The 22,676-nt window shown below is 37.2% G+C and overlaps 1 protein-coding gene across 2 annotated transcripts in view; it reads left to right on the forward strand.

Moving 5' to 3' along the window:
* The window catches only part of PIEZO2 (piezo type mechanosensitive ion channel component 2), a 490,353-nt gene that overhangs the window by 415,362 nt on the left and 52,315 nt on the right, over window positions 1-22,676 (forward strand). For both annotated transcript variants that reach the window (XM_037806169.1, XM_037806170.1), the window contains exons 31-36: window positions 939-1,010; window positions 5,208-5,314; window positions 10,185-10,299; window positions 14,972-15,031; window positions 18,958-19,124; window positions 19,855-20,021. In XM_037806169.1, the coding sequence (XP_037662097.1) occupies window positions 939-1,010; window positions 5,208-5,314; window positions 10,185-10,299; window positions 14,972-15,031; window positions 18,958-19,124; window positions 19,855-20,021 (688 nt within the window). The remainder of the gene's footprint in view (window positions 1-938; window positions 1,011-5,207; window positions 5,315-10,184; window positions 10,300-14,971; window positions 15,032-18,957; window positions 19,125-19,854; window positions 20,022-22,676) is intronic.

Consider the following 22,676-nt stretch of genomic DNA (forward strand, 5'->3'; position numbering starts at 1 on the left):
ATATTATTAGTGTATATATACATTTTTAATTCAGTAATTTTTACCTTCCCATGGTGAGTGGGATAGATTTATTTGTTTAATAAAATAAAACACTTCAATGAATCATTACCTTTAAGGGTACCTACTCTTCAGCAAAGGCTGTAACAAACACAAAGACATCTGTGTCTGAAGGAAATGGACATGAGTTTGCTTAATTTGTTCCTTTATGGAATATATATTTCAGATACTCAGTCTACTGTTGTTTTTTTATTTCTATAAATTTTATTTCAGAATGAAGTACATGTGCATATTTTATGGTGCATCTGAATGTTAGTGGTTAAAATATCAATCATTGCCTGTTCTAATGAAACTTAACATGCAATATATATTTAGTATATTAAATTATATAAATATGATATCTATTGAGATTAAAGGTCTTTTTTAGATGTTTGCACGATTTTCTATTTGTAGGGAGTGGAGAAATAATGCATGATATTTCTTCAGTAGATACGTAGTATCTATTAATCACCAGTAAATTTATAGTTTCCAAGCATGCATTAAAATTACCCCAAGGGAGTTTTCTGATTGTTGGAATTAGTTACCCCTATATTGTTTTATAAAATTTAGGGGATGTTTCTTTTCTGATGATTCAGTGGAAAATTCAATAGGAGAGGCATTTTGACATATAATCCCTTCTTTTTTGTAATTCTTTATATGCCCTCAGTTGCTAAGAAGAAAGTGAAAATTTGGCATAGTATTTAATAAATCAATTAGTGTTTATTTTGTGAAATCGACTGTTAATACATGCATATCTTTCAGATTCAGTACAGTTCCTTTTCCTGACCTCTGATGTACTTTTGCGATTTATCTAGATTTGACAATTGAGTTGTTAAAGCGTGGTTTTCGAAATTTGTTTTCTCACTTTGTCAGAATTAATGTGTGGACATATTTTATTTTAGGAGAAGCAGACAAACAGAAAGCCAAGGGCAAAAAAAAGCAGTGGTGGCGGCCTTGGGTTGATCATGCTTCCAGTAGGTTTCTCGATCCTCTTACAATTTCATCAATTTTAACCCTTATATCCTTGACCAGAATTCAGGCGAACCCATGACCTGTGTGTCCCATGCATGGTTTGATCCTTGTGACCTGATAGGGGATCTGAGTGTAGGAAAATTGCAGTGACAATGGTTCTCTGAACTCCATGGGCAGATTCTCCTGGAAAAATCTGCAGATGACTATGCTGGCAATTTATGGGCTTGGAAAGGGAAGAAGATTATTACATTATCCAGTTCTGAGTTCTAGAGCTCTGCTGGTTTTTCTTTGTTTTACGGCTAAAAACCGTCATTACCAATGACCTTTGGCTGCTCCTTTGCCTCCAATTTAAGGGTAATTGTTATGTTCAAAAGTGTTCATTACCCTGTTTGTAAGGTACTTGGCATTGAAGCCAATGACCTCCTTTCCTTTCCTCTCTTGCCCAGAACTTAGATTTTATTTGCATTTAAGGTTTTTGGCAATTTATGAAATACAGAAATGGGGATGATATAAGACTCATTTACTTTCTCACTTTGCCTCCACCCCATTGCCAAAAAAAAGCTCTAAAGTTGCACTCAAACTTCCAAAGCTGAGCATGTGTCAAGTTTCTGAGCCATCTGATGCTCAATGTTTACCAATTAAAAGCAAAAACCGGAAAACCTTTCTGAAAGGCAGAGCTGGATAGCCACATGGAATGGTAGGTGCTTATCTCTTCAGATCACAAAAATGAATGAGGAATTATGGATACTGCTTTTCTTAGCCAAGGAAATAGCACTCCCTATTGGTCAGTGGCATTGTAATGGAATGACCCATCTCAAGCTAGTCCTCCTTAGATTTGTTAGAATTTGGAATAATTATTAATTATTTTGTGAATGACTTATAATGTCTTCAGTCTTAAAACTGTAGCTGATCTAATTAGATCAGGAATATCACCAAAGCCCATAATGTAAGCCAAGCCACACAGTGTTGTAAAAGGCTCTGCTAATAAATATTGAGACCCACTAGAAAATCCAAAATGTCAGCCCTGACCCCATGCTTAATTCTTAGGGTCACCTAGATCCCTCTCACCCAACAAATTATTTTCTAACATCAGCAGGCTAATTTAATGAGGCAATAATTGAAATGTGCTCAGTATATCTGGATGCAATTAAATTTAATCCCAAATATTGAATTTCAGCTTTATGACATAAAAAAAATGTGTTAGTAAGAGTTTCATTTAGTTTTCTGCCCAAGTCAAAAGACAAAGATTCAAGTTGAAATTCTGTGTGACTATGTCATTTATTGCCCATTGGCATCTTAGTCATGCATTCATCTGAGATGATTTAGTACATTGAATACCTGTTTCTATCACGTCACAAGTAAACTGTGCCAATCCTTTTGTATTTAAAGGGCCCTCTGCCAGTTTAGAGAGACCTATCCATTTCAACATTTTGTCATTTTGAGTGTTTTATCATTTCACCTGGGGTAAATTCCCACTGCAATTATTTTGATTGTTTTTTTCTCATCTAAATATGAGTTTGAGAAGGAATTGGATATGGTCTTTGATAATCATCCTACAAGTCGGTAATAATTTTAAGAATTTCTTATGAAGGTTATTGACTTTAGATATTCTGATTCATTTCACCCTCATTATATCAAGTTCTTGAAGACTGGCATTAAAATAAATGTGCCTGGTTACAATACCTTCTGGTGCAATAATGCAGAGATGTGTGTAACTCATAGTTTGGAATCAGATTCCAATTGTGGTATTAAATTCTCTCTACAAAGTGTATTTCCTTTCACAAGTTTGTGAGGAAAGAAAGGGAAAGAATATGTGGTTTACTTTTTAGACTGTGATGAGTACCTAAATTTCTCTTTACATCCGGGAACCCATTATGGAAGCCCTCATTCTGATCTGCTGAGTGACTGGCTTTCAAATAGATATTTCTTAGAGATGCCAAGTCTAAGAATAAGTGTGGTTGGAATATCCATGTGGAAATCTATTGACAATATGATATTGTTATGCTGTTAATATCATTGGTAAACATTGAAGATGTTGGCATGCTGTGTAGGCAACAAACTTCCCACTTCCATGCCTATGTATACACATACATTGCATTATTGCTGTTCAATTATACCTTCCATTTGTTCCAGTGTTGTCTATCTCTGTATCAATTCAATACTCCTTGAATCAATGCCAAGCCTTGCTTTATGGTTAAATACCTAAAATCAAGGTCCAAGTTTTGGGAGATACAAATGGTAGGATTGGAAGAGCTAATTTCATGCTCAGTAATTCAGCCATAGCTCCTAGATCCATAATATATACATAGACCCAGTGGAGGGAGGAAGTTTAACTATAGTAGCAAACATATGTTCAATCACTTTTCTTATCAGTATTAGCAGATATCATCAAAGAAAGTATTCATTGTTATTTTCCCAGTTTTATTACAGGAATATTTAGTAAGGGAAGAAGAGACTTAAAATATATATATATTTCCTTCTTTTATAATGTGTTTGTTCCCCTTGCTCACATTCAAACTGGTGAAGCTTTCAATGATGAAATCAATTTTTTGACTATTAGAGATTAAAACCATTTGGGCTTTCTGTGTCCATATGATTAGAAATTGTAGAAGGTATGATTGAATACAGTTTAAGCTATTGTTGATTTAAGAACATATAATGAGGGTAAAATGCTCAATCTTATGATACTCTGTGTTTCTCCCAAATGATTGTGTGACATAGAGTCTTGTGTGATTTTCCTGCAATCTCACAGCTTACATGAAGGCATTACTTTAATGGTTTTTCCCACTGTCAAATGTAATGCTGTAACTTTGGTTTGTTCTTGCTTATTCTTACCTTATGCTGTATCGCATTTATTTCCTCAGGCCTGGACCCATTACTCTAGGCCTGGTTCTTTCTTCAAAATTGAAGTAACAAATTACAATGCTTCTGTTCAAGGATATAAGGCCCAATTCATTCACTCTGCGTCTTCATGAATGGAGGCTTCTGAATCGTCTGAGATCATGGGCAAAATTGCTTTACTTTTGACCATGCTTAGTATGATTCAAGCAACTAATTTTAAACAAAGCCAAGGTTTTCCATTACCTTCCAATGTATAAGTCCAAAAGACAACTCACGACATCATGTTATATCATCCAAAAGATGCCTCAGCATTTGACAGCCTGCATACAATTCGAAAATATCACCGTGTTTTCCTGAAATGACAGTACAAGCCATGTAGCATCAGAAATGCATATGCTGGGGTCTCTTTTCTCTGATAAAATAATGATCAAACTGATAAATTTAATTTTGCCAGTTTCTTCAAATGGCTGGACGTTTCAGCCTTCTCTGCTCCAAACTCTTTTAATGCAGGCAACCCGTTCTTGCAGGGAAAATATCAGACAAGGCAGAGACAAGACTCTTTGTGCTGTGTGTCTTGTGGTATCATTCCCCCCAAATTTAAATGAGCAAGTAGGGTTGCTCCTTGTTGGCCACAAAACTAGCAGTGCTAAACCCCATGGACCACATTTGCCTGCTCCAATGGCTACATGTAGCAATAGGCAGAGTGGTGGTGGTGGTGTTTAGTTGTTGTATTTTGTGTGTGTGTTTAAATGATACCTGCCCATTTCCTCCTCAAGGCAATGTGTTATTTTTTTAACACTCTTCTAAACATATTGCCATATGTGCTGCATCCCTCATGTTAGATGGGGAGAAGCCAAGTCTGCAGAGTATAAAGTGAAGTAGAAGGTTGATGACCCAATTCTTGGTCTTGAATCTTCCTGACTGGCACACCATCCTCATTGGAGCCAATCAGACAATGGCAAGCCCTCCACTTCACTTTGGTCTTGTCTAAAGGACCAGATTGCTAAATTGTGAAACCATCAATTTCGGTTCTCTTGGCCATCTTGGTAAAGCAGCCGGCTGCCACACAGTTGATCTGATGCATCTGTGTAAAACCTACAGTGAAGAAGGCAGAGAATGCCAGGTGAACGCTGTGGTGGCCAATTCACGCTGATGGCACAGACAAGACCTCATACTCTGGGGACAAGGCTCACCAACGGGGGCCTTAGCCTATGATGAGTTCTAGCTGTCTCTACCAATATCTCTTGCTGCAGTCCTTTTATGGACAATCTGTGTATCTTTAGGGGCCGTTTCCTTAATAAGCCCCTGATTACCTCACATCTCTTCCAAGAAATAAATAAGTATTTCGTTTTGCTTAGTGGTCAGGAGTGGAGATTATTATTTGTTTGAAACGGACAGTGAAGAGGAGGAAGAGGAAGAGCTAAAAAAGGAAGATGAAGAGCCTCCAAGAAGGTCAGCTTTCCAGGTAATGACGGGTGGGGGAAATGATGTCCTTCGCAAGTCAGAAGAGCCTTCCTTTCGACAGATGTTCACTGTAGGTCTAGACTTCGTCCACTCTGTTCATATGTGATATAGCTCCGAAAAGCTTACACTCTATGTCTGAACTTGTCTACTTCTAATTAACATTTAACGCTGCTTGCTCTCAGCTTTACAATGCAGAAACAGTGTTGAGAGCAGGTCTTCATTAACTTCCATCAAGATGATTTCTGATGCTATAAGCAAAAAATAAAGCTTCGTCCAGTGGACTTTATTTTCTTTTCTTGCTGCAAGTAGGAGGTGAAGCAGCCTTCTTTTCTCTGGCATTGCTTCATATTGCTTGAATGGGTTCATTTCTGTTGCAGTAGGTGAATTAGTTGATTGTGAAAATAAGATACTTGCTTTGGGATAAAAGAAAATGTTGAAATTTGAAAATCAGCTTCCTTTGTACTTGTAAAGAACTGAGAATGCATTTAATAGTAAAAATATCTAGCAGAGTCCTGAATTTTTTTCAGCATAACTGCCTTTCTTGTTCAGAACCTGCTATTTCATTCTCAGCTTGACAGCTCACCAGCCTAATACAGCATATTCAGTGCTGAATAAGATGAGACTTTGTCAATAGAGTTACACATGGGATGGGAACTTAGTATATATTTCTCTCAAGAATAAGCCACACACTAGGGTCATTGTTTCCCATAAACTCATTTGTCAGACCACAGGCCACATGGGGTGGCACCCATCAAGCCACATGATGTGGGACTAGTAGTAGTTTGTGCTCATGGTCAACCATTGTCTCAAGCTGCCTGGTCACATTCATCGCTGGTTCCCGTTGAGAATGAAGAATGAAATTATTCGTGGTGATACCTTACTCTTATACTTCCTTATCAGCTCCATTGCTACCTATATGTTTCTTGACTAACATGTCTGAGTGCATGTGTGCAGCTGACTGCCTTGTCAAAAATGCTAATGACTCAACTTGTTTATTTTTATTCTAACGAGGTATGTTTCTAACCATCACTCATCTTGCAGCAAAGGAGAGCACGTGACCATCCTCACCGTTTTTTTTTTTAATGGATTGCATGCAATGATTGGATATTTTTTTTATCCCTAACTTACAAGCAGAGCACATTTTATTCTAGCTTCCCTGATTGGTACATTTTAATCCATGTGATTATAGAGATAACCTCATACTGACATCATCTATTAAATTTTTAGTTTTTGGTTATTTTTCCTACTAATTACTCTTGCTTTGTCCTTCTTTGTAGAGAGCTATTGGGAAGTTTGCATCAGCCATTTTAGCCTTGCCAAAGTCTGTCATTAAACTTCCCAAAACTATTCTTCAGTATTTAATCAGAGCTGCAAAGGTATTTGATGTTTTGCTGATGTGTAGTGTGTCACTATCACTCTGTAGAATGTTATAGAAACATGCCTGCATTGTCCTGCATTTGCATTTTCTCTGCTCAATAGATTGTACACTGGAGGAATTAGAAGAATTTAGAAGATTGGGCAAACTTTTCCAAAAGGAGTTCTTAGAAGCCAAATTTCTTATTATTTGACTCTTGTTTTTAAGTTGATACCTGAGACTATCAAAAAATAGAAAGAGAAAATGCAGATACACGTATACTTTCTGTCCTTCTCATAGTTTTGCCAGTCACATCTCGTTTAATTGGATACATCCGATTGCATGCATCAGTTATGATGAATAAAAAGTATAATAACTTTTCTCAGAAAGCAGGTACAATTCTGGAAAAGCTAATAAAAGTCTCAATTTTCTCCATCTCTTTTCCAAATTCCTTTTAGTCTCCTTTTTCCTAAATTGGCTCCCACCTTCCATTTAATACTGTGAATTCAGTAAAGCTCCCTCTAGGCTGTTTTCCTGCCTTATACAGTCTGCTTAGCTCCTAACTCCCACGTCATCAGTGACTGTGCTTTGGAATAAACAGTTGAAAAATGATTTGTTGATTAATTTAGGGCAAAAGAAAAATTATTCAGCTATCTGTGCTATAGTCAACCCATTATTGAAAATCATAAATAATGAATAGCTATTCTTATGTTTTATAAAAGTTTTTTCTCTTGAACTCTATCTGGGGCAAAGCACTTAATCCTTTGGTCTTTAAGCTCCTCAAACAGATGGGTTGGATAGTAGTGATCAACCAATACTTCTCAAATTTTACCTGCAGATCTTATTTAAATGCAGATTCTGATTCAGCAGGTCTGGCATGGGGCTTTAAGTTCTGCATTTCTCTTAAGCTCCCAAGTAAAGCACAACTGCTGGACCACGTATGTAGCAAGCAGCTTCAAGACATCTAGGTTCCTTCCAGTTTTAAAAATACAAGGATGCAGATTTTTAGTTACGATTCACTGCTGCTGCTTCCCTAAGGTTCTTTTCTTTTTTTTCTTCTGTAACTACCATAGGAGTCTCTCAATTCCTATTTAAGAATTTATTTAAATAAATGTTACAAAGTAACTATTCCCCATCTTACTCTAAACAGTAAAAAATCATCTTCTTACATACAGCGGAAAGAAGCTCCTGGATCACATCTGAATCAGAGGACAGATTATGAAATGTAACCAATTAAGATAAGGATATCCACTTAAATGCAATTCTCCCTATTTAAAAAAGAATGCATTTTTGGACACTAAATTTTCAGTTAAATGAATCCCATTTTTTCCCCTAATCAATTGGATGAAATTTAAGGTGAAATCTACTCTTGAGAACCCATACTAGTGTCACTGACAGTTTGGATAATCCAAAGGTCATTTGTATACACTGCCATGCATTTTTCTATTTATGATTAGGGGTGTGTGTCCACCAAGACAGATTATACAGCTACAAAAGTAAGAATTGGGAAGTTTCAGTAAGAAACCTCAGTTTCGTGACTCAGTAAGAATTGGGAAGTTTCCTTCTCCTCCACCTTTATCAACATTTTCCTGTAGGAGTCAGACTGAGCCCAAACTGGCCCACCATCAGAGGTTCCTGGAACTGAAAAGTGTTTTTATTTCAGACATCAACATTAGGGTAATTTACCTACAAATAAGGAATTCTCAAGTGGTTCCCTCCTGCTTCCTCCTTTCCCTCTTATTTGCATTATCTAAATTCTCATCTCAATGAGAAAGTAATCATAGGCTCAGTCTTTTAGTTATCATGGATAGAAGCAGGGATTCACCTTTAATACTTCACAATTTTAATAGTACCTGCTTTCGACAAGACTTCTACAATCCCACCCTTAACATCCCATTCCCTCTCTCCTTCGCTCTTCCCCTCCTAGTTTCATTTTTCTTCAGAGCAAAAGAATTCCTTCTACTTTTGCTTATTCACAAATCCTGAATGATGTTTTTATTTTCTACCTTTAGAATTTTTGCATTATCTAAAAGCAATATTGTAACAACCCTTTTTTGAAAGAACAGTCACCATATGTTGCTCTTAAGCCTGAAAATGTCTTAAGTTTAATAGCTTGGGTTCTTTTCAAGGAAACAATATTGTGCTGAAGCAAATTTGCTTATCTTAATACTAATCCTCAGAAATGTTCTTAATAGAATTCCTAGTTAACATGCTCCGTAAACATCTACTGTAAATTCCTTTAGTTGGTCCTTCTCCTACAAATCTGTGTTCATCTCTCAGTTTTAAAAATACATTTTTGATATAAAACAAGATGTTTTTTGTCACCTGGATTTGTTATTTGGAAATAGAAAATACTGTATTTGTGTTAAGTGCCCCTAAGATTCAGATTTCTACAAGCCGAGAAAGAAATGTTCTTCCTTTGTAACCTCTGACCCTTACCTTTCCACATTGGAGAAGTCAAATTCCTCATCTATTGACATCACCATGCCAATGGTTTGCTAAACTATGTTTTGCAAAGACTTCAGAAATCTGAAAATAATATGCAATAAAATAAAGCACCTGGGTTTGTAAGAGCCCCACAGCACATTCATATAACATTATCCTCACAATGGAAAGCCAGCTTGCAGCTTCTCTGAGACCAGGCGTGTCTGTGTGTGCATGAGGGCATGCCAGCTTGGCTTTGTGGGTGGAGATGGCTGACTTGGTGGCTCCAGGTTTCCTTTCTACCCCTCTGCATGACCAGGGGGACTGTGCATGGGCAGCCTGTTCCGAGTTGCTCCATTGTGGTCATCTGTTATAATGTGCTATTAACTGCAACTGTTTTCAGCTCTTGAATGAAAATGACAAAAGGCAACAAAAAGCACCACACTTTTCCTTCCATGCTATCCTGGACTAACTCCTTAACCCATTCATTCACCACCAGTGCTCACTCTTCTTGACTTATTGGAAGAAAACATAAAAATATCATGCTAGTTTTTTCCTCCCAAAGTAGTAATCCATCTACAAAGCCCTCTCTCCAGTTGCTGATGGTACTCAGCTATAATTCAAAGGGGAGAGTATCCAATGTGCAAAACCATTTCCAAAAGTAAATAAAGCTATTACAGATGTTTTGTTTTTTTGACTCAAAGTTTATTTTTTGTTAGGATGAAATTGCTCTAATAATACGTTGTGAGACTTCTGGCTTATTCTTATTAGGGGAAATGCAAAAGAATCTGTAACTAAGTGTCACAAATGGTGGGCAGTATTTGGATATTTGGGACCAATGGTAGTTTGGTACTACCCAGAGCGAGGTATAATCCTACAGCATCTGTTTGCATATTTTATTCATGATAATGAAAATGGCACAGTTCAGCGCAACGTAACCAGGAGGGAGAGCGGTGTTTAATTTGTGTTGGAAGGAAGAAAAGTTTTCCCCAAATCAGGAAGTTTGTCCTTGTGTCTTTTCAGTTATAGGTTCCTTTTCTTGTAATTTCAAAGTATTACAAAGCCAGAAAATAATTGAACTCACTCTCTTCAGTTTGTTTATCAAGCCTGGATTACTGATCCTAAAACAGCACTCCGACAGAGACGCAAAGAGAAAAAGAGGTCTGCGAGAGAAGAACAGAAACGAAGGAGAAAGGGATCCAGAGAGGGTGAGTATTGCTTGGGTATAGCAGTTTATAGCCAGTGCCATCATCTAAAGGAAAAATTGGAGAGGACAGAAGCTTGATAGGGATATAATTCTTAAATTCTGAAGAGCAAAAAGAATTTACTTGCCCTTCATTGTTCATCTTACGTTTGAAATACAATAAAGCATGAATTTAAGATAAGACATATATTATAGAATGGGGTGCAAAGAGAGAGTCACAATAAAGTGTTCACAGAAAAAAAATCATTTTTAGTTGGAAATTAAGCAGTAGAGAAGAAATAAAAGACAAAAGACAAGATCTGATCACTAAATTAAAAGCTGTTCTTGGAGAAAGCCATAAGAAAGACAAACCTTTGGCAGTTTTGAGCAAGGAGAAAAGGGAAAGTGCAATTAAACAATAATCAGAAACCAGAAATTGGAACATACCTACAGAAACAGATGGAATTTATAAATTATAAGAGAATGCCATATTCATCATTATACCAATATATTTGAAAAACATATAATATGAAAATTTTCTAAGGGAAAAAATCCTAATTATATCAAAATGCACCAAAAGCAGAGTTAACGTGCAAGTGGAAATCCGGAAAAATTTGTTCATCATATTTATTAGGTTAAGGATTAGTATTGTGGTTAAAGAACATCAAAAAATCAGGCAAAGAAATATTCCACCCAATAGATGAAAGGCTAATGAAAAGGAAATTCAGAGACCAGAAGATAGAAATGGCAAAGAGGGACTCAGCCCCACAAGTAAGTAATATGGGAAACAAATATTAAATAATTTGACATACTGTTTTTTAACATATCAGAGTAGCAAAATCTTACATATTTGATAACATCAGCTGTTTAGGAGCTCATGAGAAAATAAGTGCTTGCATGCTCTACAGGTGGTGGTGTAAATTAGCAAATCTACATTGGGATTGGTATGTCAATATCTATTAAAGATTCAAATGTGCATATCCTACAACTGATCAGTTCCACTTCTAGGGGTGGCTTAGCCTGAAGCAACATTTGCACATGTGTACAAGGACACGTGACTCAGAATAATCATCAAATATTATTTGTAAATAACAAAAGTTTAGAAACATCCTAAATGTTCATATAAAGAGGTAGAGTTAAATAAGCCATGTTACCAGCACGAGCTGAAATCCTCTTCGTTAAGCTTTAGAAGTGAGATAAATTTCTTTGAACTGACACTCAGAACAATTCCTGAAATATTGTTGAGTGAAAAACATGGAGTTGCAAAATGGTGCACATGTTATGAAACCACTTATGAAATAAAGGAAACAAAAGCACCTCAAGACAGTATTTTGCATTTTTGATGGGTGCCTCTACTAGTTCAGTAAATGCAAGAGAACATGAGGAAGAATACTTAGCAAATTATTGCTTTGGGGAGTGGAGAGATGGAGGTTAAGTGGTATAATCAAAGCAGATTTTAGGCGTATCTGTTATATTTTGGTTCTTTACAAAGAAAATGTATGCATCAATTCCTTGTGAAATTAAAACTTTATCTACAAAAGAAAAGGAAAACATAATTGCTCAAAGAGTGCTCATTGCAAAGCCTCTCTCCTTTTTGACCATTGTGCCCCCTGACACTTCCTGGCAACTTTATTTTCACTTTATTAATTTCAAAGGACAAAATTAATACACACTCACTGTAACAAGTCAAGGGAAAAAGAAGGTAGATGCACAATCTGTCCCTGGCCCGTCTCTTCAAAATCTATCCCTAAGGGAAAGAATCCCAACCATGTGCTATGTTAGCTTTCATATATATTTTCATATATATAGTCATGTGCATTTGTATGTGGGTGAACCCAGTTCCCTTTGTTTTTCATTTGTTTTTCAAAAATGAGTTCATGCAATATGAATTACTCCTGTTTTTTTTTTTTTCATTAATGATATATCATGGACTTTTCACCAATTAAGTATTTATAGGACTATAACATTCTTCTTAAAGAGCTACAAAGCATTCTGTAGTGTGGGTATGCATAATTTATTTAACTATTCAGTCACTAATGGACATGAAGTTTGCTTCCAGATTTTTGCCACAGTGAAATTTCTATAATAGATGACCCTGTACAAATAGTCAGGTATAGGGTGACATGTGCCTGTGTTTAATTGCATAAGGAGGGTCAGGAAGAACATGGGCTTTTATTTTCATTTGAATTTCCAAATAATGAGAGTGAGCATTTTTTATTTCACATATTTTTGGTAATTTGTATTTCCAACTCTAAGATTTAAACATTTATATCATTTTTTCCATAATATTACTCTATGAGTTGTCTTTTTCTTATTAATTTAGGGCCTATTTTTTTTATTAGGATTATCCTTTTTTCCATGTGTGACAAATATTTCAATCCAGTGCTTATCTTTGGAATGAGTCTATGGTATATGTTATCTAAATGATCTCTAAATTTTTCCAATGTCAAATAGGTCTACACTTCTCTTTGCAGTTTCTAGATTTCCATCTTTCTTAAGAAATTGTCTATCCCATATACTATGCAAATATTTGCCTACATTCCTGCTAATTTTATTTACATCTTGAATTTTTTATTGGGCTGTGAAAGAGAAATAATTTTGTTTACTTTTAGATGAATAGGCAATTATGTTATCCCTACATATTAAATGATTCTTCTTTTTCCATTGAATTTAAATGCTACTTTTGTCAATATTAAGCTCCCATTTATTCTTAGGTATGTTTCTGGACTCAGTATTCTAATCCGCTGTGCTATTATCTAGTTCTGGTCCAATGCCATATATTATTATTTTTTATTTACACAACATAGCATTTCCCATTTTAACGACCCTCAAGTATACAAGTCAGTGGTGGTGATTACGTTCACGATGTGCCGTATACTTTTGAGTCCAGTAGCTGTGGAGTTAGTTTTAATATTTGATATAGCAAACTCCCCTCACTACTCTTTCTTTCCCCCAAAATTGACTTTGCATTCTCAGACATTTGTTCTTCCAGAATTACGTGACCAGTTCTAAAAGTATGTCCGTTCATCGTCTTGAAAACATTTCACCCCCTGTATCATGCAGGTTATTGCATGTGACACCGCAGTTTACCTACAAACCAGGGACAGGGCCAACATTAATTTAAAGGTATTGGGCATAGAAATAAATTTCTTTTCATTCCTTTACTGAGTCTTTATTCAGCACCTTCTTGGAACAAGGCGCCGTCCCTTCTTGCTCTCTTACAAACAGAGGACACACATGGAATCTGCTCTCCTGAAGAACTAGGTGCTGCTGTGAGTGCTTTCTCTACGCTAACCCATTTCATCCTCACAGCCACCCCAGAGGAGGATATGCAGCCCAGAGAGTTAGGAAACCAAGGTTATATTACCCTTCAGGGGGGCCAGAAGTTCACCCAGAGCCACCTTTTCACCGAGCAGGAAGGCAGGCTTAGAAAGCAGTCCTCTTAATAGCAAAGGAACTGCAAGCTTCCATTTAAAGAATCAGTGGGATCAGAGGAAGGAAAAATTACTTGCAGCAAAGAGTATCAGGGAATGCTTTGTGTAAAAAAAAAAAAAAAAAAAAAAAAAAGCATTCTGTTTGAATAGATACTGACATTCCAGCAGAAGAAAGCCAGGGCATGTAGCTATAAAAGGGTGAGAGAAGTGCTTTGTACTTTGTATCAGTGTCAGTATCTTAGTTGTCAGGTTACCACTGGGGGTACTTTGTATTCTTTCTTATTTTAGCTCAAAATTAAATGTTCAGTTAAAAACTTAATAAGATAAAAGGTCTGTTGGCTTAGCTGATGAGTAGAATATGTGAATAGTGGTAAAAACAAGGGTGGTGGAAATAAGTTTCAAAAGATCATCTCATGCATGGTTCTAGGTAGGGTTACCTATAAAATACAAGACACCCAGTTAAATTTGACTTTTAAGATTAAAAAAAAAAACAAGCAGTTTTTAGCTCAAGTATAAGTTGGACATATTGCATGGTACATACTTATGCTAAAATATTATTCAGACATGTTGCATGGATATGTTATTTGACATACTGCATACTTATACTCAAATACTAAAATTAAACTGGATGTCCTGTGTTTTTATTTGCTAAATCCAGCAAACTTAGTCTTAAATAACTGGATGAGAAATAAAATGAAATCCTATGATATCAGTTTAGCGTGACTAACTAAAATTTATAGCATTATCCCAAGATATTCAAAATTGAAATTTCATAGAATGTATCAGGGGTTAGCAAACTTTCTGTAAAGTGCCAGACAGTAGAAAGCCTAAGCTTTGCAGGCTTTGAAGTTTCTGTGGTGGCTACCCAATGCTATCATTGTATGGTGAATGCAGCCTTAGAAATACATAAACAAATTCTGTGTTTCAATAAAACTTCATTTATAGGCATTAAACTTTGAATTTCATGTAATTTTAATGTGCATGAAATATTATTCTTTTTTATTTAAAATGCCAAAGTCATTCTGAGCCCATAGGCTGTCTAAAACAGATTTGGCCCGGTAGCTGTCATTTCTCAACCCCTGGCCCATGGAGGAAAGGAGAAGCTGAAAGCCATGAATTCTTACAACTTTTTCCCAGGGACTCTTGCAATAGGCACAATGTCCTGAATTTAATTATAAAATTCCTTTTAATCCAGAAGATGTGTTGGTGCTTAATTTAACCTTAAAGAAACTTAACTCATCTTTCTTGAATACAACTTGGCAGGTGCAGTGGAATGGGAATACCGAGAACAGGAACCGGTCAAAAAGAAATCTGATGGACCAGGTAAAAGAAAATTAAGGACACGTAGAAGCTTCAGGAAATTCAAACTGTATACTTGCCCTGATGGTAGAAAATGGAATGCTATCTAAAAATCATTAATCAAATACTGTTTCTGAAACATAACCAAAAAACACAGTTCCCTTGGAATCTCATCTCTACTGAGACTGCGGAGTGTCTCCTGGGTGTAGAGCTGACCTTTCCGTATTGGAGGAAATGTCAGATTAGAGTCAATTTGTAAATATCTCTATCCAGGCTCCTAGGGAGCAAATTCGTCAAGTCCCAGGGAAGTCATAGGAATAAAGGTGCAAAAAAGTATCGACAACTTATTTTGAAGAACGTAGAGAGAAGGAATTGAGAAGCAGGCAGAGCTGGGGAAATGAGGGGGTGCTCCAGAAGCTTGGGCCCACCTCCTCATTTTAGAGGGGAAAACCAAGTCCCAGTGAGTTTGCAACTTGCAAGGATTCCACAGCTACCATGTTACAGAGCCAGGGAAGGAACCCCGTCTCTGGACTCCGGGTCCAGCACACAGTGCCATTTAGAACTCATGTATAATAATTGAGGGGTGATGTCTCCATGCAGAAAAAAGAAAAAAGGCAAAAACAAAAACCTCCCAATCAAATGAAATCCAGTGTCTCCTTAGTTTCTTCTACCTCACGGCCCTGTAAATTCCTTTGCACATTGTTTATGAGTGGACAAGGTAGTCAGGCTCTTTTACCCTGGACACAGTTACTTCCAAGGATGACATCAGCTGACACAAAATAAGACTTATTGAAGGCTATTTAGCCCACTCTGCAGTACGATTACTGAAACGAAGCCTACCATTTCCAGAATGTTTAACTCACATATATATGGTGCTAAATATTATATTATTGTTGCAAAGCTTGATCAGGCATAGCAGCTAACACTTTAGATTGCACATGTTGTTCACCAGCCACTGGCCCAAGAGCTTTAGACATGTTAACTTTTCCCCTTTAATAGATAAGGAAACTGCATTGGGTAGAGATTAACTAGCTTTTCTGAGTCTCTACAGTTGCCACAGGGTAGAGTTGGGCTTTTAAACCAAAGAGTTTGAAACCAGAGTCTGTGCTCTTAACCATTAAGTGCCGCTGCCTCTGTGGTTAAGAAAAATAGAAATAAAAATCCTGATTTTGCATGGTTAGTTCGTGATAACCCAAAGTAATAAAGCGCATGGCATGCATGTCTCCAACGCAGAAATTTTACTTTTCCAATCAGGACCGCTATCAGCAAAACATGAAATATTTATGTTTATCTTCACCACCTCTAAGACAACATTTGTAAGTGTGAAAAAAAAATATGTTGTCAAAAAAATAAGGTGCTGCTAAAATGTATTAATGGATGTGACCGCAAGACCTGTAGCCTTCTAAGGTCAACCTTCCTTTTCATGCCTAAATAAATAGCTCAAGGTTCAAATTAAACTGCTGTGGGAAACATATAACTTACTTAATTTCAAAACCCACATAGGGGGCTGGCATGGAAAGAGAACTGTAGATGTTCACTTTCATCTCTGGCTCGTATTTGTCCTTCTGTCGACTCTTATGGTACTTGATTCAGCTTCTTGAAGCAGCTTCTCTTCCTGTACTTCTTTGCCCGTGATGGATACTCTTTTGCAACCTTCCTTCCTAAAAGCATGCTCTTGTAAGACTGTTAGGTGTGACCCAATTGTACTGAGCACTTGGGGGGCAGTTACAGCATCAACAGGGTGCAAGTTCAGACAGGATGGCTGCCATCACTGTTCTTGATGGTAATCCCCAGTCCCAACAGGGCTTCTTAACAGCTGGTTCCTCCAGGGCCTGGCTGACCTCGAAGCAACCTGGAGCCTTTCTAACTGGAAGCTTCTCGGTAGACTAACCCCAGTCTCCTTTTCCAGATTACCAGCTTTCTTCCCAGGTTCCAGCTGGCAACCCCCAAATTCCTGTTAGTTTATTCCTGAACTGTTTGACTCTTCTTCATCTATGCCTTTTCTATCTAGACTTGGACCAGAAGGTCATACCATTCATGGCTAATAAGTCGATTGGACAGTTTTCCTTTTAAAAAGAACAAACCTTTACCCTAGAAAAACTCCACCTTCTTCCTAGGCCAGTTGGTTCAAAAATTTTTTTTTTTTCCATTACAAATCCAAACTCTCATTCGTGACTTTAGAGAGTCATTCCACATCTGATTGCACTAGTTTAAGGGTTAACAAACTCTACAGCCAGGGGCTAATTCAGCTTGACACCTGTTTTTATATGGCCTATTAGCTAAGGATCATTTTTATACTTTTAAATGGTTGCAAAAAATGAAAAGAAGAATATTATGTCATCGAGTATGAAAATTATGAAATTCAGATTTCAATGTTCATAGATAAAGTTTATTGGCAACTCAGCTTGGCTCATCAACTGACAGTTCATTCGTGGTCTATGGTTGCTTTCAGACTACAACAGCAGAGTTGAATAGTTGCAAAAATAATATCCTGTAAAGTCAAAAGTATTTCCTCTTGGACCCTGTACAGAAAAAGTTTGTTGAACTCTTACGATCATAAGATCACAAAGCCTTATGCCAGGGAATTTTGCCCTTTTTTGCTATATTATGATTTTAAACTATAATAATTTCAAACTGTAATTGTTAATCATAAATTCATTAAGTTTTTACTATGACACTTTAATCTGCTTTTCTCTTTTATTTTGTTTATTTATTATTTATTTATTTATTTATTTATTTATTTATTGTGGGGAGAAGGTGAGATACTCAAGTAGTTTTCTTGGTGGTGTTGGTTGGTGTTTTTCTTAAATGAACAGAAAGGCAATTCTGATTGCATTGTCATGTTCACTGAGCATTCCCTTTATTGCAGGCAGTATTTGAAATAGTTAATAATCCTAAATTTTTAAAATGCCAAATAAAAAAGTAACACACTGATCAAAATTTGATGGTATGCCCTGAAGGGTTCATTGCAGATCAGTTGAAAAACCATTAGCTTACCTAATGAGTCGGACAGACATGAGTGTGGTGTCTTCCCACTCTTGTTTTAGCTCTGACCTAGAAAAAGTGAGGTCCCAGCTATGGAACCTCCTCGAGCCTTTGTCCATGGTCAAACAGCTTGTGTTTTGTCCTTCAAGGGTTCTGGGGAGGGATGTGCACTGTGTAAAGACAACCTGATGAGCGTGATGGAAGTCTGGGCAGAATTTCTCACATGACAGCTTTCCCAGACTCCCCAGTCATGGCCACAACTAAGGAGGAGGACCACAATCAGATCCTTCCAAATCCACCTGAATCTCAGGGCTTTTTGTTGATTTGGAGCAGACTGATCCCACGTGTGGAACGTTGGTGCTTGTGAGCGCAGTATAGAAAGTATGATGAATAGAATTCAGTGTAATATATAGACCTACACTAAACTAAAAGTGGCATGTGTATTAAGCTCTTCACAAAATAGATTTCAAGATGATTCAGCTGAAACACAAATACAGTGGGAAGCATCAAAGTGTTATTGAATCAACAGATGTGTTTCCAATAATAACTGTCACTTAAGAAAAGCAGAAACCAGTACAAAAAGCATTAAAGGACCCAGTTAGCTGGATAGATACACTCTTCTGTCCTTATGTCAATGGCAAAAATATCTTTGAATGCAGTTTCTGCTTTGAGTCAAACCTAGCATCTGTATGTGGAACTACTTTGACCTATCTTTTAACCAAAGGTTAAAATTGTATCCTAGCTTGGCTCAATTCTGCCACTGCATGTGTAGAATGAGCCAGAGCCGGCTGCCTAAAACCCAGTGCTCCTCTGTGCTCTCAGTGAGTACCAAGGGTCCCACGGCTGAGTCCACACGAGGGTCAAAACCAGATCTGACCTTGGTCAAATGGCCCGGTGCTACACAGCAGCAAAATTGTTGATGCTCTTTTGTTCCTTTGAAGTCTTATTGCTTTTCTTCCTCCCAGATAATATCATCAAGAGGATATTTAATATTTTGAAATTTACCTGGGTTCTGTTTCTGGCAACAGTGGATAGTTTCACAACTTGGCTTAATTCCATTTCAAGGGAACATATTGATATATCTACAGTTCTGAGAATTGAAAGATGCATGCTGACCAGAGAAATTAAAAAGGTAACACTGTTGGTATATATATATATATATATATATATATATATTTTTTTTTTTTTTTTTTTTTTTTTTTTACTTCTTCCCCCATTATAAAGACTTTAAAAGTCAATATCCAGAACTCCAAGTAGAATAAGACAGGATTCCTTCTTTCGAGGCAGTTTTGCATTGCCCCATTGCCTTTCAGGAGATTTATCTCTTCTGTGCTTGGGATTAAAATAACCAACTCCCTACACCCACCCCTCACCTGTGTGCACACACATGGTCCTGAGATGATGACTAGTTTATTATTCTAGTCCCTTTCCCTACCAGAGCTTGCAGATCTAGAGTCTCCAGTGTCCTAAAAAGGACCGTGATATTTGGTCTGGGAAGTTTGATGAGAAATTTCTCATAGGAAAAATTAGGATATATATGGAGAAAAAAGTATAGTCATACACAGTTTGTATTTTGTATTTTAAAAATAATAGTAGTGCCTTTATGGAGAAGTTACTATGATTCAGCAAAGATAGCTACACAGAGAGAGAACTTCCTGTTTAGAATTACCTACTCATATTGGGTACCATTCATTAAATGATTTGACATCGATCCCCAGTTCACCAGCTGTGTTTGAATCCTCCTCTAAGGTAGACATGATGGCTGAGAGTTGTCTGTAGCGAGAGGTGAAATCTGGAACATGGCAGGTGGTTGTTCATGCACGTGCGTCACTGAGAACCCTGCCATTTCTCCTCCTCCTCAGGGCAACGTCCCCACTCGGGAGAGTATCCACATGTACTATCAGAACCACATCATGAAACTTTCCAGGGAGTCGGGGCTGGACACCATCGACGAGCACCCCGGGACCTCCTCGGACCCACAGGCGGCCCACAGGATGGACAGCCTCGATTCCCATGACAGCATCTCCAGGTACTTCATTTCTCTAAACAGTGGGTTTGCGTTTTACAAAGGTGGAAGAGGAGAGCATCATCCAATATGAGAAATGAATGCATGAGGTCATCGTTTGTTGAGAACTGGCACAGGGTCCCCCCGCTCTTCGGGCTTTCTCTGGATGGACAGCAAGGTCAATGGAGCCCTGTCCTCCTCTAGACTGAACCAGAACAAAGCAGGAATCAGTAGTAATAAGAAAGGCTTGCATGATGCACAGGCACCCTGTAGAGATTTCCAAGCTGGAGGCAAGTAAGGGTCATCTTTCCTCGTCACAGAATGACTCTCTGTGTCCAGGGCTACACCTTTGGTGCTTTTTTAAAATAGCTGCCCCACACGAAAGTACATTCCACCATCTCTTTCCCTCCTTGATCTTTTCCTTTCAGAATTGCTTCTTGAAGGTGTGTCATAAAACTTGGGAAGCAATTGTGCCAACTTTCATCTTCTCTGAGTTTTATGATGTCCTACAGGGAACGCGACTGATCATTCACCACAGCCAGCCCAAACCCCAAGACAGGTGCTACTGCCCTTTATCCTTTCAAGACCGCATGAGGCAAATACTGTCACTGTCCCTGCTTTACGGAAGACAAGGTTCAGTTATAGAGAGGTTGAGCAGCTCTCCCAAGGTCACCTGCCTAAGAGGTGCATAAAAGCAGACGCAGGATCCAAAGTCAGGTAGACCCAGTCAGAGCCTAAGCTCTTAATCTCTGCGGCATGGCCACCTCAAAGCCTCCTCCTGTACTCCAGGCAGATTTTGAGGACTGAGGTACTGCCCTTCCCAGGAAAACCTCCTGACACCTTGCATCTCAGGTGTTCTGGACATGTACTGTCAACTGTAGAGCTAGCTTCTGAAGCAGAAGTCCCTGTCTTAGGAGGAGAAATTGTTACCTAGGTTGATTAGTTAGACCAGATGAATTATGCAGACTGTCCCTCTTCATAATAAAGAATTGTATCACTGAGGACATTCACACAGTTACTGTTTCCATTAAACATGCTAAAAAAAGCAGCAATTACTCACCAGGCCTTGGGTTTGATTCTGGGATAGATACAAAAAGATGATTCCCAAAGAGTAGACCTAGAAATGGTCAGAGGCTTGGAAGAATCTCCAGGATTCTTGTGAAGAGAATAGAGATGGGATTGCTGGTCTACCAGCTTCCAGATCTGTACAGTCACACTTCACAGACTCAGCAAGAACTACTGGCTTGGACAAGCCTTTGTCCTTGTCAAATACTGGCTAAATTACAAGGCAAAATAGGGGCAGGAACTGAGTCCATTGTATTGACAAAATAGGTCAATGGGAATTGAATTTGCAACCTGAACAGGGAGGATTGGTTAAAAAAATGTTTGTACCTTAAACATTTTTTAGGTGCTGTTTTAAACAGTTGCTGAATTGCTGTATTGGAGCTTCTCTAATCTTCTTTGGCTACCCAATAATTATGTTTATTCAGATCTATATTTATTGGTATGAAAAGATATTCATTGCATATATTTTAAAGTAAAAACTCAAGTTCTAAAATAGTATGCATCCTAAAACCTCATTTTTATTAAAAATATGTTTTTACGTCTATATTGGTTTAAATGTAATATTTATACAGATAAAACTGCATGGATATATCTCCTCCCTTGCCTTCTAAAATATAGGTATTGATTCTTTTAAAGTTCTTTGAGGGATATTGAAAGAGATATTTTTCCTTTAATTTTGGAGCAATCTTTGCTTATTTTTAAGTTTCAAAGAAACATATATTTCAGCCATTACATATTTTTGTGAGCAGAATATTTAGGATAGAAACCCTTTAGAGTTTCAAAACTAAACATTTATTGCCTAGTTGACATCCTGTTTACAATGTTTTTCATTCCTGGAATAAAATAATTGTTCTAATAATGTGTCATGGTAATATTCTAAAGCACGCACACATTTCTCAGTCGTTCATTTCTGAAACCATTAGTAATATCAAAAGCTATAAATCGAAAATTTAATAGTGTCCTTCAACTAGCAAGTAGTAAAAGTACCTCCTTATGTGTCTTCTTAAGAGTCTCCTACAATTAACATTTTTGAAACAGGAGCTTGTCTTCTCCTTTGACAGGCTTCATTGAGACAATAAGTTATTGGGTTTTCTTTTTTTGTATTTTATTTTTATTTTTTAAAAGCATGGTGACTGTCCTATTTGGAAGCTGCCAACCTTCTTCAGTTTTTCTTGTTGCAACAATTCTCTGTACAAGCCAATATATTTAAACAATTATTTTCTCATTCACTCATTTTAATACTCACACTGAAAATCCATTTTTATCCCCATTCTTTCCAGGATATTACTCCCATTTATTTTATTCCTTTAATGATAAGTGAAGACCTCACAAACACGTGTAGGGGGCAAGGTGGTGCTTGAGGGGGCAAAATTTGCTGACTAATGCTGCTCATTAGTTAAAGGTTTAATGAAGGTGAGAATTGGGAAATTGAAAAGTTTCCAGATCCACCCACTTTATAACTTAGTCATGACAAAAAAAAACTTTTTTTTTAAGGGTAGGAGAATGGCAAGAAGAGAGAAGTGCTGAAATAGTCTAGATTGACATTTTCCAAAATGTGTGTCTTTTATTCACTTATTTTTGTCCTAACATTTACAAATGTCCCATTGCACTAAG

Source organism: Choloepus didactylus, chromosome 16, assembly GCF_015220235.1.
Source record: "Choloepus didactylus isolate mChoDid1 chromosome 16, mChoDid1.pri, whole genome shotgun sequence".
NCBI classification, from domain to species: Eukaryota; Metazoa; Chordata; class Mammalia; order Pilosa; family Megalonychidae; genus Choloepus; species Choloepus didactylus.